Source organism: Phacochoerus africanus, chromosome 1, assembly GCF_016906955.1.
Source record: "Phacochoerus africanus isolate WHEZ1 chromosome 1, ROS_Pafr_v1, whole genome shotgun sequence".
In the NCBI taxonomy this organism is placed as follows: Eukaryota; Metazoa; Chordata; class Mammalia; order Artiodactyla; family Suidae; genus Phacochoerus; species Phacochoerus africanus.
In genome coordinates this window covers 221,738,131-221,753,902 of record NC_062544.1, presented here as the reverse complement: position 1 = coordinate 221,753,902, position 15,772 = coordinate 221,738,131, and the positions used below count along the sequence as shown (strand labels likewise).

Sequence of the window (15,772 nt, the reverse complement as noted above, 5' to 3'; positions counted from 1 at the left end):
TCCGACTGGGAACCATGAGGTTGCGGGTTCGACCCCTGGCCTTGCTCAGTGGGTTGAGGATCCGGCCTTGCCAGGAGCTATGGTGTAGGTCGCAGACGCGGCTCAGATCCCATGTTGCTGTGGCTGTGGCACAGGCCGGTGGCTACAGCTCTGATTCGCCTCCTAGCCTGGGAACCTCCATATGCTGTGAGAGCGGCCCAAGAAAATGGCAAAAAGACCAAAAAAATAAAATAAAATAAATAAAAACTGGCACAAACACAATCATTCATCAATGGATAAATGGGTAAACAAATATAGCATATACCCAACAATGAAATATCATTCAGCCATGAAAAGGAATAGAGTTCTGATACATACTGTAACATGGATGGCTCTTGAAAATATGCTAAGTGAAATAAGCCAATCACAACAAATACTGTATGACTCCATATGAGAGTCATATGAGATACCTAGAGTAGACAAAGTCTTAGAGACATAAATAGATTAGATGTTACCAGGGGCTGGGGAAAATGGGAATAGGGAGTTACTGCTTAATATTTATAGTTTCTGTTTGGCGTGATAAAAGAAGTTTTGGAAATAGTCATGACAGTTGCACAATGTTGTGAAAGTGCTTGATGCCAATGAACTGCACACTAAAAAATGGTTTAAAAGGCTAATTTTATGTAACATTTTACCACAATTCTTAAAAATTAATAATGTAATACACCAAAACCACTGACTATATATTTTATTTTATTTATTTATTTATTTTGTCTTTTCTAGGACCGCTTCCTGCGGCATATGGAGGTTCCCAGGCTAGGAGGCGAATCAGAGCTGTAGCCACCGGCCTATGCCACAGCCACAGCAACGCAGGATCCGAGCCGCATCTGCGACCTACACCACAGCTCACAGCAGTGACGGATCCTTAACCCACTGAGCAAGGCCAGGGATCGAACCCGCAACCTCATGGTTCATAGAAGGATTCGTTAACCACTGCGCCACAACAGGAACTCCAACCATTGACTGTATATCTTAAATGAGTGAAACATGATATGTGCATTCGATTTCAATAAAGATGTTTAAAAACAAACAGCCAAAGATTTGAACAGACAATCCACAAAAGAAGATACCTAAAAGTTTGGTCTGGAAGATGGAAAAAGGTGAGCAACCTCATTAGTAATCAGGGAAGTACAAAATACCTGCAAAGGGGCACACACAAAGAGATACTATTATTCACCCATCAGAATGACTAAAGTAAAATAAGTTGACAATACTTGATGCTCACAAGGATCCAGAGGAGAAAGAACTCTCACACATTGCTACAAGAGCATAAAGATCAGCACAATCACTTTGGGGAAATGGCAGTACCTATTAAAGCTGAATACATGCAGTTTGTTTCTTAGGTATATACCTAACTCTGATCACGCATCAAAAGACACAAGAATATTCACAACAACATTTCATTACAGGCCAAAACCAGAAACAACCCAAATGTCTATAAGTAGCAGGATGCATACATTGATATGTAACAGAGGTGAAAAAATTACAGCTAATCATATCAAGGTGGATAAATCACATAAACAACATTGAGTTTTAAAATAAGCTAAACACAGGAGTTCCTGCTATGGCACAAAGGGATGAGCGGCATCTCTGCAGTGCCAGGATGCAATTTCATTTCCTGACCTGGCACACTGGTTCAAAGGATTCCACCTTGCACAGCTGCAGCATAAGTCACAACTACAGGTTGGATCTGATCCCTAGCATGGGAACTCCATGTGCTGCTAGATGGACAAAAAAGTAAAATAAATAAATAAATAAAAATAAAAAATAAAAGCCAGACACAAGAGAAAGCATAACGAATATGGATGATTTTATTTATATAAATTTCAAAAACAGACTAATTTCTGGTACTAGAAATCAAAAAAGTGGTTACTGTTGGGGAGCAGGGAACAGCAGGGTGACTGAGAGGGTCTTTCAGGGCTATAGGGTGTGGACAACGTGCTGTCTTTGGATCTAGATAATGGTTACATAAGTATATTCATTTATGATAATTTACTAAGTAGTACTCAGTATTTCTACTCTACTTGTATGTACACTACACTTTAAAAAATTTAATTCTGGTCACTATTCTCTTTTCTAATAAACACAACAACTTTGAAATATATCATAATCCAAGAAAAATGACTACATGTCATCATTCTTCAGTGGACTGAACAAAGGATAAATTCTAGAAAAGTGGCAGAAGCATGTTCAAAGAAAGTGGGACCCTACCGTAAACTCAGTCCCCATAAAGGAAAAGGCTGAATAACTAACTGCATTAAAAATTTTGGAGTTTGCTATTGTTACTGTTGTTGAAGGAAGGGAAGAATATAATGAGAGCAGTATCTGACAGAAAAGCAAGCTGGCAGAGAGTAAAGGATGAACCAAAGACAAGAAAGATGAAGTAAAAACATGCTAGAAAACTGTTGAAATGATACACACTTAAAATGATAAGCATATAAATTTTTTTTTGTCCTTTTTTTTGTCTTTTCTAGGGCCGCACCTACGGCATATGGAGGTTCCCAGGCTAGGGGTCTAATTGGAGCTGCTGCCGCCAGCCTATGCCAGAACCACAGCCACGCTGCCGCGTCTGTGACCTATACCACAGCACAGCAACGCTGAGGCCAGGGATTGAACCCACAACCTCATGGTTCCTAGTCGGATTCGTTAACCACTGAGCCACAATGGAAACTCTAATAAGCATATAAATTAACAAAGGTGGTGAGGAAAGAAAGGAGAGCAAGAAGTTAAGAACACTGAGAAGACATAGTTTAAAGATTCGGTGATTTTGACATGTGCCTAGGAACAGGTCACGGGATCACGCACTTGCACAGCATGATGCTGCCACCAAAGTCTGGAGAAACAAGCCACAAACAAAAAAAACGGTGTATCTGTACACACTCACACACACACACACACACACACACACACGCAAACTGCCAAATATAAAATTGGATAAATATGTGCGTTTACACATTAGCAAGCATATATGAAGTAGAAGGGCAAGTTACGGTTTTGTGAAGTTCCATCTCAATGTTGAAAAGCTAAAGCAGTCTGTGCACCGTACGCGGGATTAACTACAATAGGAGGATCAGGGAAAGGGTTCCACTACCCTCTTAGTCAAGTCAAAGAGAAAGCTGGCAAGCCAGCTTCCACTGTGTTGAGAGAATCTGGGACAAGAATTCAAGAGGAAGTGCTCAAGATTGCAAATTATTTTCGTGTTCATGGTCATCATCATCATTTATAGAATATTCGTTAGGCACTGACGGAGTAAGCAGATTTGATTTATTTCAATGCAGGCAGATGGCTTGGTCGTGGAAATTGTGACGAGATTTACTGAGCGGCTTCATCAGATCAAGGACATTATGGAATTAAAGGGCTCTAAGAAACCTTACTGGTCCAGCTCCCAGTGGCTCACAACATCACACTTCCTTGTTAATGAGAAAGACAACTCAACCCCCTGAATTCAAAGAAACGAAGGAAGGAGGAGGGACCAGTACAATTATCTTGTCCAAAGAAGTGCAAATGTTGAGATGGAAACTGGAAATACAGATTGAGCAAAGGGCAGCTGAATATGTCTTGTTCTGAGGACAAGGAAATCACGAATTAGGAAGAACTAAAAGTCACACTTTCGGAAAATACTGTCATAAAAATGAATCACGTTTAAGTTTCTGTAACTCTTTTGGAGTACAAAACCCCAGAACCTTCTCTATTAGTGTGGTTTAACTTAAGGAAAAATTTAATGATCTGAAAACAAACTATACTTACCAAGAAAACACAGACAACAGTGGGTTTATGAATCTTAGAATTATTTTGAAAGTTCTGCCAATGTGACTAACTGTCCATTTGGGAGACCACCTGGCTTTGTATAAAAACACCCTCTTTCATGAAATGGACAAAGGACAGCTGGGAAGCACTATCAATGACACTAAGTCAGAACCAAGACTCAACATGTGCCCGACCACACCCCTCCAAAGCTTTAAGTATCTCTACCTCCCTGAGGACACTCACTGTTTTTTAAAAGCTCCCAGGCTTTTCCCTTTTAATCATTAATAGCGCTACTAAAATGTCTATATTCGTCATAACCCAGTGCAGATAAATTTCAGACACCCATGCCCAGCTTAGATCAAGAAAAGTCTCTATGAGATAAAAGTAAAGAAAGGTCCTAAAAACCAACTTAAAGGACCAGAACACAGCGATTGTGGTAAAAAAGTTTTTGTCACTTTTAAAGCCTACTCACAACTGACCCTCACCTGACACATACAACACCTGTCTATGATATAAGGGATTTAAGAAAATAAGATTACATAGCCTGAGCCAAAGTGAACGAAAATTGATTTTAAATAATTTTTAAATTTTTTTGCTTAATTTTATTTTACTATTTAAAATTTTTTTAATTTAAAATAATGTTCTTTATATTTGAAACCATTTTTTGGAATCTTTCTACAAAAGATGAAGGTGATTTTAATTCCTAGAATAGCTATCACCATAAAGACTTATATTGATGTGGGGAGGGGGGAGGAAAGTCAAATAACTATCTTAGGATATGTTTTAGACATATGTTAACACCAGTCATACATTATCTCCAGCTTATTTTATTGCTAATACTCTCAACACTTGGAAGCCAAGTTTAAAAATCATGAGATCACAGAGCTGGAAAAGATCAGGGGATTACCTAATCTACCTCCTTGGTTTTACAAATGAAAACAGGCCTGGAGAGCTGTACGATGAGTCCCAGGTCACAGCTTCACTGATAACCCTGGACACAGCTCTTACCTTCTGACTCAAGTCGGGGCTAAGCAATCTTTATCACAGTAACTGCCACTAACAAGCATTTTCTATACGCCAGGTACTGTGCTAGATGGTTTAGAGATGTGTCATTTCATTTAATTTAGTACTTCTCAGCACACTGAGAAGGCCATCTGCACTCTACAGGATAATCAAACTTAAGCTCAAGACATTATAATATTTCCAAAGTCATAGAATAAGTGAACGACAAGTCAGGAATTCACACTCAACCTGTCTAACCTTACAAAGGCCATGAACTTTTACATGATGCTATACACACAATGCTACCGTCTCCCCTCAAATGCTACAATTCCACATAACCTAAACTACAAAAACACCAACACACATTTGTAGGTTATATGTACAAAGATGTTCACTACATCATTAATATAAAAAACAGAAACAACATAAATGACCTACAATGGGGAAACAGCTAAATAATGCTATGAAATATTAAATGGTCACTAAAAAGAATGATGTAAATCCATGTAATAGATATGGCAAGATGTCCACATTAAATTGGTATCTTTTTAAAATAAGCTGTAAAACAATATGTATGGCATTATTTTTTTTAATTACATGCACATGTAGGATTTGTGATTAGAAAAAGGTCTGGAACAATGCACAGCAAAACTGGAGAATTTAGTGGATGGACGTGGGGTATGAATCAATGCTAAACACTTCTGCATTGTTCTGAGTTTTTACCCCCTAGGATATGTTACTTATGTAAATTATCATACAAAAATAAAGAATTTTACATGAGCATCATTTTTTTAAATGCATTAAATTTAAAATTAATGTTCCATTTAATGTCATCCCACACACCATGGAATTGTGTGACAATTTGTTTCTAAAACATTATCCAAAAAAAAAAAAAAAACGAACATTCCATTACAGTACAACAACATTTCAAGTCTAGTCCATGGACCCATGGGGGTCTCCAGGATCCTGTAAGAAAGTCTATGAGGTAGAAGCTTTTTTCTTAATAATGGTAAAATGTTACCTGCCTTTTTGCCTTTGTTAACATTTGCCTTGATGGTGCAGGAGCAGTGGTGGGTGAGACTGCTGGCGCCTAAGTACAAGTCAAGACACTGTCACTAAACTGTAGGAGAAGTCACAATAGTTGTCACTGTCGTACACTCACAGTTAAAAAAGGAAATCCAGTTTTTAAAAAATATCTTTGTGAAACAACAGTAATCTTATTAAATCCTGACCTTTTATAATATTCTGTGTGAATGAATGGGCAGTATGAAACATGAATCCCATACGCCACATACCAGAGCAAAATGCCTGTCCCGAGGAGAAGTGCTGGGGCAGCTGCTGGAGCTCAAAGCTAACTGAATTATTCGCTTTTTCCATGGATCAGCGCTTTCACTTGAAAGAACAACCCAGACTACGATCATTCAGACTTAGGTATCTGGATGACATTTTCTCAAAATTGAACAAAATAAGGCTCTCTCTCCAAGGGAAACAATTGACAACTGCTTGTTGCCAATGCTAAAATTTGAGCAAATATTAAAATTTTGAAAAATTTGTATCTGCCATTGCGAGCCTAACATCTTCCTAATACTTAAAGACCTGCCAGTTGCAATCAATGGTGATATTAACATGTCACCTTTTTTTTCATCTTCTAAAATGTAATACATGTCAACATTTGTTAGGTCTGCATCAGTGGACCAATATTTTCCAAATGATCAATGAATAACATTACCAAAAAAAAAGTATGAGTAAAATATTCTTTTAAAGTGCAATATTTTAAATCCATTAAAGTGGATTTTATATAATGGAGTAAGAGATGTTTATTGCTATGGTTTCTGATTCTGCCTGGCACCCAATCTTTAACATACTACCACTTAAAGTGTTTTGGTGGAACAGCGAAGAAGAATAACCAAAATTATTTGAAAATGCTATCAAAATACTCATTCATTTTCCAACTACACATTTGTGTGTGGCCAGATATTCTTCATATATTTCACCCAAACCAAGACAACACATAGTAATAAATTGAAGCAGATAGGAGAAGCCAACTGTCTTCTAATGAGCCAGACCTTAAAGAGATTTCCAAAAATGTAAAACAGTGCCACTCTTCTCACTAATATTTTGGAGTTTTGGAAAAATTCTTGTCACAGAAATGTCAACATGTAATGGGTTTATTACTGTTGTTTTTAAATTGCTTAATACATATTTTAAATTTTCTCACTTTTAGTTTCTAATGTGGAAAATATGGATACACATAATCAACGCAAACAAAAGCTTTCCTTGCCCTCAGTAATCTTTAAGGTCCCAATAATCTTCAACATCAAAAAGTTTTTGAGAATCTCTGCAGCACACTGTTAACATTTTTCAAGTGTGCTACACATATTGTCTTAAGTCTTGGCCTACAAATGCTAGTATGGCAATCTGTATTTATCCATGCGTGATACACGTTAAGTGAAGTGGACTACAAACTTTCTTAACCAATGAAAGCATAAAATGCTAGCCTGACTTGAAGATGTTCTGCAACAAGTGATGTTTACTGCACTTCCGCCTCTCTTTTTGCCATGTATTTTGTGTTCTGGTGAATCATCCTGACCAGTGGGGGCTGAGTGAAGTTGTGTAACTGACAGTGATGGGCCTGGTCCAAAGGAACAAAGATTAAGTATAATGATATTTAAAACCAATGATACTTAAGGCATCTTCAAGTCTATTGTTGGGGATGCAATTACAATTAGTAGAAGACTTTTTTGACATTTTGAGAGCCGGAAACCTCACTGCAGACTGAAAGGATGGTCCATAAAGAATGAATCAGGGCTGAAAGAAACTATGGCAGGAAAGATGTAGACTTTAGAGAAAGGGAAGGGGTTGGGAGGGGAGGACAAATGGAAATCCCCACAGGGAGTAGGTTATAATGCCCTAGACAAGAGGCTGGTTTAGTTTCTGATCCTAGATCAAAAACAAACAAACAAACAAACAAAATATCCTCTCTAGCATTTATGTACCTGATTTGGGGAGGGGGAGAGGACTCAGACTATAGGAGGTGTTATTTTAATTAATTATTTGAGAGATGAGTTCTAACACACAGGTCCTTAGGACTAAGAATAACCAGTGAGTGAGTGGGAAACTTCTTCGAGGTTCTTAATGGATACCCAAAAGTCCAATGTCATTCTTCATTACAAAGAACAAAGACTTCAGATATTCCTTAGGGAAAAAATATTTCAAAATGGACAACATCAAAGTTTTAGGATTAGAGATAAGCTTAGGATCAATTTTAAAAGAGTTATAAGTACTGCATTTCTAAATAAACCAATAAAGTTATAGAATCTGAAAAGACTAATTGAAAATAGATCTCTATCACCTCCGTTTCACAAAACACACAAGAAGGTTTAAAGACTAGTTGAAGCTGACACAGTCAAATCAAATCCCTAAGGAGAATTATAATGGAATTCTCTTTTTCTTTAAAAGGAAAAAAGCATTCTTTTCGGGTACTTCAAGCACACATTGAGTACCACCTATATTAGTAACCACTCACTCATTTGGTCACAATTATCTACTGAACACTTACTAAGTGCCAGGCATGGTACTGTCTTTAGGGAAAGTGTACATACATACATACACACACACAATTATAAAGTTAACTTCATGGAAGAAATATTGGCATAGAACTATATCCACACTCCCATATACCCCCACCATGTCCAGCTCTAAGGTAATTTCTGGGTCTGCCTGGTTGGCTTCAGGGTTTCTTTTTATTACCAATCCTAGAAATAGGCAGGGCTGAATCACTGGAAGGAGCTATGACTGGCTAGATTTATCTACCTAAGAACATGACACTACTAAACAGAATATAACATTCTCCAAGAAGGAAGAAGAAGATGAAGAGGAAAGAGGAGAGAAAAAATCAACATCACCAAAACAACAGGACTGAGAGAACAGATTTTACACAAGCTATTGTTGTGAACAAGGAGCCTTTGGGCAGAGGTGGGTAAAGGAGTTCCCTAAGTTACAACATTTCTGAAGCTTCCACCAGTGTGATCTTCAACAGACTTTGGTGGAATTTTAAGTTTCTTTTCACTTTTTAAAATGGTAGATTAAAATTTAAGTTTCTCTTCATTTTTTAAAATAGTAGAATAATGAGTCTTTTAAGAACAGCCCCTTCTGACCCTCAGTGAGAAAAACAACAGTGAATCTACAATCCTACAAACCTATTATACTTTAACCAGCTATCCCAACTCTGAATCCTGATTCAATATCGTTACTAGCCACTGTTAACCTAATTCTCTGAAGACTGTTCCAAAGAACTTTATGTGGTACAAGAATTTTCCCAGATCTCAACTTCCTTACTGGCAATGCTTTTCTAAATAAAACTGTGCAGCTAACCTTTTCAGTTTGTTACCTCTCTCAAGATGCAAATGCTAATGAAAAGAAACCAGTAAGCGGACTTCTAAGAGTTTTTTATTGAATAGACTTCTTATTTGCATTGGCAAACAGCACTTAATTCTGTTCCCTAAAAATAAAAAATTAATGTTAACTGGTAAAACTGTGATCTTTCCATAACACATGCGTGAAGCAGAACCACACCACATAGCACCTTTGCAGTACCCAATCATGGTAATGATGGGCTGTCTCAGATCAAGGGCTGAGTCTATCACTTCTGAAATTAGCAAACAGATTCTTTGACTGGCCATGACATTTCCCCAATTTTAAAACCAACACAGATGCAAATTACAACTACAGACTCCTTCTTAGGTGACAAGAAACCAAGGACAGAGGAAATCAATTACCCAAACTTTAACAGGAAGAAATCCTTCCCAGTTTAGCAAGATCCGCTTAACTCATCAGTATACTAATTAACTTTCCACTTTTAAGACCAAAATCAGCTCAAATCAGATGGCATTTTGGATACCACCCAAAAACTGACACCCTCTCTTAAACTAGGTATTTTCAAGTACAACCAAGGGAGGATTTCAGAGCCTCCATTTGGTCTGAGGTTGCCCTCAAAACACCAGGGTTAAGTGTTTAAGTGTCAGAGAGTCCTTACCAAACAAAGGAGGAGAAAACTGAGGGGACCTGGTTCACGTGAAGTGAAGAAAGCCAACAATCCTACTTCAAAGGGCCTAAAATATAGAAATAAATTGGTGTTACTGGTGTAGCTAGCAAAACAGTCAGAATCCTTACTCTAAATAAACAGGTCATGGATGAGAATTTTAGGGGAACATCACAATGTTTCCAACTTCCTCCCAACTCAGCTTTTCCTTCCAGACCTGAGTTCTGTATAACTCAGAGCAACTAAAGAATCTTGTGCAGCATCACATCACCCTGTTTGACACTAAATCACATGGCTTAAGTATGAAGATTCAAATGAGACTCTTCATTATAAATGCTTCCACTATCAAAGTGCGAAAACACATTTGAAAATCTGCCACATACTGTTACTGGGGGCAAAAAGCCTTTACCCATTGCATCATTACCTTGGGCCTGACAACAGGTCTAAGCATAACATTTTTAAAGTGCTTGGTGATTTATTATTTAAATCACTTCCTGAATAGTCCATGTTGAATATACACTGTATGGAACTTAATTTTTCTAAAGTTTTCATCCAGGGGCTGTCACCTTTCATGTTGGTCAAACTACAGATTTTTATTAAAAAGTGAAGCCATCCAAAACAGGTCCATAATTAAAGCTAGAGTTAAGAAATGGAAGTTTACAATAAATTTTTCATAATGCAAACATTTAGGCTCATTAATTCTTTTCATTTGCATTTCACATTATGTGATCTTTTATACATTTTTATCAGATACTGCAAAGTTATTTGCTATTTCAAGGAATCACAAGTAGTATAAAAAATACTTTAGATATATCTAACCTATTGGTTGGTATATATAGAAGTCAACTTTTCAATTCAAATTCCCTTTGAAGTTACTCCACAGAGATTTAAACAAAACTTTTAAAAAAGAAATTTTTGACAACCATTTTCTTCCAAAACTTTAAAACACAAGTTCTACTTTTGGTGCATTCTCCCACTGTTGTAGTCACTGCTACAATGGTTATTTACCTGCATCCATTTCTCTTTCCCCCCTTCATAATGGAACCAGTTTTGTTCAGAAATCCATCCACCCCACCCCACCCATTCCACATTGGAAGTCTTAGGAATGGGCCTTAATTCATTCACTCCAACTCTGCCAATGACTGGCTGAAGAACTTAATACAGTCAGGATTTGGTATTCTGGAGACTCTCATGCTGGGCACTCATTAGCTATTCACCCTCCCCATCCTAAAGAACCTGAGTATCAGTGGCCTATCCACCGCCCACTGAATAAAGTCCTACCATCCTTTTACTCCTTTTTAGCCCTTTCTGCTTTGCACGCATCTCCTGCTGTAGCAGCCAAAAGTCTAGCCTTTCCGCAATATGCCCCTGCACTTTCCACTTTATATCCTTCATCCAAGCTGTTCCTTTGGCTAGGAAAGCCCAACCACTTCCATCGTAGCCAATTCAAATTCTACTCATTCAAAGTCCAAATCAAGAGTAAACTTTTCTATGAAGTCTCCCTTGATATCACCTTTCCTTGAATCATAAATCACTTGTGTATGCTTCTAGCTTGTTTTAAACTGCAAACTCCTTAAGAGCTGTGGACAAACTCTTGTGTATCTTTGTCTTCCACCACCATCCCTCCCCCCGAGACACCCAAGGACAGATTGGTAGCTCAGTAAATATCTGCTAAACAAATGGATACATTTTTTTTTTTTGCAGGTGAAAAGTGCCTCTACAGAATAGATTGACACGAGGACTGACATGTCCTTGGAAGTCTTTAAAAACATCCTACTAAAGTTTAGGAAAAGTTTCGTGCTGAAAGAAAAGAAACAAGTGAGATGATTCTGCAAATTTCACCAACCCTTTAAAAGTGCTGCCTAATACCTAAAAAACAAACAATTCACAAATGATATTTACAAGAAGAGAGAGGCATTTATTGTAATATACAAAGGTTAACAACACATTTTCACCATAAATTTCAGCTGTTCTTATAGTAATATTCATAATAGTTTCAGTGATGTCCAATAGATTCTTTAAAAACTCTTTTACTCTTATTTCACATTTAAAGACGGTAAGACAGAAATGTTCCTCCTCTCAAAGTAGTAACCAGACAAAATTAATTTGGAAGCACAAGCTTATATAATGTACATACTGATGTCACTTTATCATCTACACATCATCACTAAATATATACCTACTGATTTCCAGAGAAGTTATCTGTAATTTTGATGATTTCCTCTTCTGTCTTCTATGGATAAAGTATACAGAAGTTCTGTATTCCTTTCTTCCTTCCCTTAAATGAACTTGCACACTTTAAGTCTACTAAAATTAGGTTACCTCAAGATCTATGGGTACATTATCAGTTCAAATAAGGTCATAAAATTATGGGAAACATACTGATACCTCCAGAAAGAAACAAAATTAACCACGACACTCCATACATCAGTGAACCTGCTTTTTAAATAAAAACCCTTCAGAATAAATCTCAGTAAATCTCAACAACCTCATAAATGGAACAGAAAACTTGAAACCACAGGACACTCACAAAAAGAAAGGGCACTGTATAAAACGAAAATTAGAGTCTATATACAGGGGCTAGTCATTGAAAATAAAACATAAGAAAGCTTAAATAGAAATCAGAAAATTAAATTTAAATAGATTTTTTAAAAACAGTTAACAAGAAAATCAAACACATATTTCTTTTGTTCTAATATTGCAATAGTCTATGTATTTTTGTAAGTCAGTTTAAATTCTTTGGGGAAGAAGCCAGACTATCAAAAAAAAATGTTTATTTTCGAACACAGGATAGCACACTTCCATAGTTATTTTTTATACAAATATCACATTTTCAGTCATACCCTGCACATGCTTGTTAAACCTTTGGGGATAACTACAACTTAAAGTTTTCCAAATTATTTCACAAGCCTCTCCAGTTTTCCTGAAGCCGCCCGGCGACAGAAACGATTCTAACTCGCGTTAACTCTCCCTGGACCCTGTAAGTTAGGGGAGTTCGTTATCTAAAAAGGGCAAAGAACGGGGTCGGGGTCAGGGTCAGAGTCAGGGCGGCAGTAACGCGGTGGCAGGCATAGTTACCTCTCGGATCAGAACACCTGATCCGTGCAGGGGGCGGGGACGGGGGCGCCGGAGGGGCTGCAGGGTGCGTGGGCGCAGGAGCCTCTGCAGACTGCAACGAATAGGGCCCCCGGAGAAAGTTGGGATCCCAAGACCTCCCCGGCGACAAGGCTGTGAACGTCCCAGACAGCCTCCCCCTGCCCGCCGGCCCCGCCCGGCCCCACCGGGAGGGGAGGGCTCGGGCTACTCACCATGCAGAGAGAGGAGCAGCAAAGGCGCCAGAGGAGAGCCCCGACAAGTCATCCCGGGGCCGCGGGGAGCGCGCCCGCCGTCCGCCCGGCTCCTCGTCGAGGCAGCGGAGGCGCGGGCCGGGCTCTCGGCGCTCTCGGGGCAGCACGGACCTCCCAGAGCCACCGCCCGGCCGCAGTCCGGCCAGCGGGGCTGGGACAGTGGGGCGCGCAGACCAGGCGAGTGCAACTCCCCCTCCGCTCGACTCCGGAGGCCGAGCTGAGAGCCTGCGCGTTCCGGGCTCGCCGGACTCGCCCCGCGGCGCCACGGCCACCTCGCGCTGCCCTAGGACCCGCCGGCCCCTAGCGCAGCCGGGGGAGCCACTCCCCCCCAACTCTAGCCCTGATACTCTGGCTGCAGCCGGGCTCCCGCTCGGCTCCGCGCCGCCCACTCGCCCCGCTCGGTCTCCCCGGCAACCGCGGCTCCAGCGCGACGCCTGGCGGCCCACCAGCGGAGCGAGCGCGGCGCGCAGCTGGCGCGGCAGGGCCACCTGTGCGCTGGGCGCCCGCTCCCGCACGCCTCCGCTGTCGTCGGTAACCCGGGGGCGGGCATCGTCCTCGCTCGCGGCCAGGGCCCCTCCCCTGCTCTGAAACACTCCCCACACCCGTGGTGTCAGTCCTGAGGCCCACAGAGCTCCTGGAGGGACTTCACCGAAGACTGCGTCGGAGGCCACAAGATTCTTTTCCAGTTTTCAGATTATTTGTTTGGCTATTTCACATTTTCGCAGGCCTCTCTTCTGTAACTTAAGTAATCCGAAAGAGCCTGACTCTGAAAAAAATTAAGAATCGATGAGGTTTATCCTATATCTTTTTTTCCCTGACCTTTCTTCCTTGAAAAAAGCATAACGGCCGTGCCGTGTCCCCTCACACCCCATTCCTATCAAAGACACTATCACCTTCCCTTGCCCCTTTAGTAAAACGTATGTCAACTTCTAATATTTAAATTTTGTTTTAAACGCTATTGCTTTCTTAACCTAATTTCAAGTATTCGTTAACTAGTAAAGCTTGTATTTTATGTTAACTAAAGATGCTTTTATTGTGGTTGTTACTTTGGGTTTCTATTTTTTGTTTCTTATTTGTTTTGGTTAGGTGGGAAGAGGGACCTTCCTGGCATCTGAAATTATTCTGCTTAAATATCTACCTTTCCTTATAAAACCTAATCTTCATTTCTTTTCCAGTGAGGTCACTGGTCTCGTTCATAAAGGCCATTGTCCCATTCTGCTTCAGCCTCTCACCCAAGCCTTCTGGATTAAAGGTGATATCTCTCCAAAGAATGACAAGTCATTCTGATCAATTTCTACAGCAGCACAGATTAGGATTCTTGGAGCCATTCCGAAGTTCTGAGCCCCCATCTAGCACATGTAATTCTCCCAGGGCAACTTAGAAATGAAAATAGTATGCACAGGAGACAAATATATAAAGCATCTATGCATTTGGACAAAGTTTGGAAGACATGTAAAAATTAAAATAGTATCAAGATGGTGGAATTATGAATATGCTTTTCTTTTTGGAAAACATTGCTGTTAGGATTTCAAGTTTAAAAAAGGAGCACATTAAGATATGCCAATCACCTTTGACAAGAACACCCTGAAAAGATACAATTTGATTATGAATTTAAAATGCCTCAACTTTCCTAACTACTTCTAATTTGCTGAAACCTCTTATCAGATCTCTGCTGGCAAGAAAAGAGTGATATGACAATATAGAATTTTTTTACATTAACAGAAGTGTAATATTTCATCATGGGTTCATTCTCATTCCTTTAAACTCCAGAGTAAGGACTAGATATTTTTTTTTCATCTAATTCAGTTCCTTGCTTCATCTTGTACTTATAATGCAGCCCCAAGCAGGGTATAAGAGTAAGTAATACATGAAGAAAAACAAGAAAACTGCCAAATGGCAGGTGCTACTCAGAGCAGGACTCTGCTTCACTATAATCCCAGACTTAAGTATAGAGATAGAGGAGGTCCCTAGTGGCTTGAGGGTTAAGGACCTGGCATTGTCACTGCTATGGCTTGGATCACTGCTGTGGTGTGGATTTGATCCCTAACCAGGGAACTTCCGTATGCCATGGGTGCAGCCAAAAAAAGAAATATACATGGAGAGAGAGAATATTTATTCTTTAATTAAATTAATAACCTAATAATCTAGGCTTAAAAGCCTTGATAAGGCAAGTTACCTGATATACTTCTTAGTACATTAATTCAGCCAATATTTACTGAGTCTCTACACTGTGTAGGGCACTGGGTTGTGGTTAAACACAAAATATAAAATGTTATCCTCACCCTTAAATAACTTCCATTTGCTCTTGGGATATATCTGCAATGTTATGAATCAGCCCAGAAAGAGCTCTCCTGCCCCTTGTTACCATCATGTACTTCTGCCTTGCCCTACAGGAGCTGCTGAGTTATTAAGAGGACAGAGGGTACACTGTTGGGTGGAACAGGCATTCTAATTGAAAAAGAAGTGTGGCTTCTGAAAGGAAAGTGGGGATGATCAGATTTCAGGAGGCAATCTGGCTGCCCAAAAGCTGGGGGCATATAGTAAATGGTGGATTCAAAGGCAGCAAGTCAGAGTTCTGAAAACTCCAAGTGCTGTA

At 39.5% G+C, this 15,772-nt stretch overlaps 1 protein-coding gene across 2 annotated transcripts in view; it reads right to left on the bottom strand.

Annotated features, from left to right (window-relative positions):
• The window catches only part of IGSF11 (immunoglobulin superfamily member 11), a 133,024-nt gene extending 119,524 nt beyond the window's left edge, over window positions 1-13,500 (bottom strand). The window contains exon 1 of one of the 2 annotated variants that reach the window (XM_047791732.1): window positions 13,138-13,500. In XM_047791732.1, the coding sequence (XP_047647688.1) occupies window positions 13,138-13,189 (52 nt within the window). In that variant the 5' untranslated portion in view covers window positions 13,190-13,500. The remainder of the gene's footprint in view (window positions 1-13,137) is intronic. The other variant, XM_047791740.1, reaches the window with a different exon arrangement.
• Window positions 13,501-15,772: the final 2,272 nt, after the last annotated feature.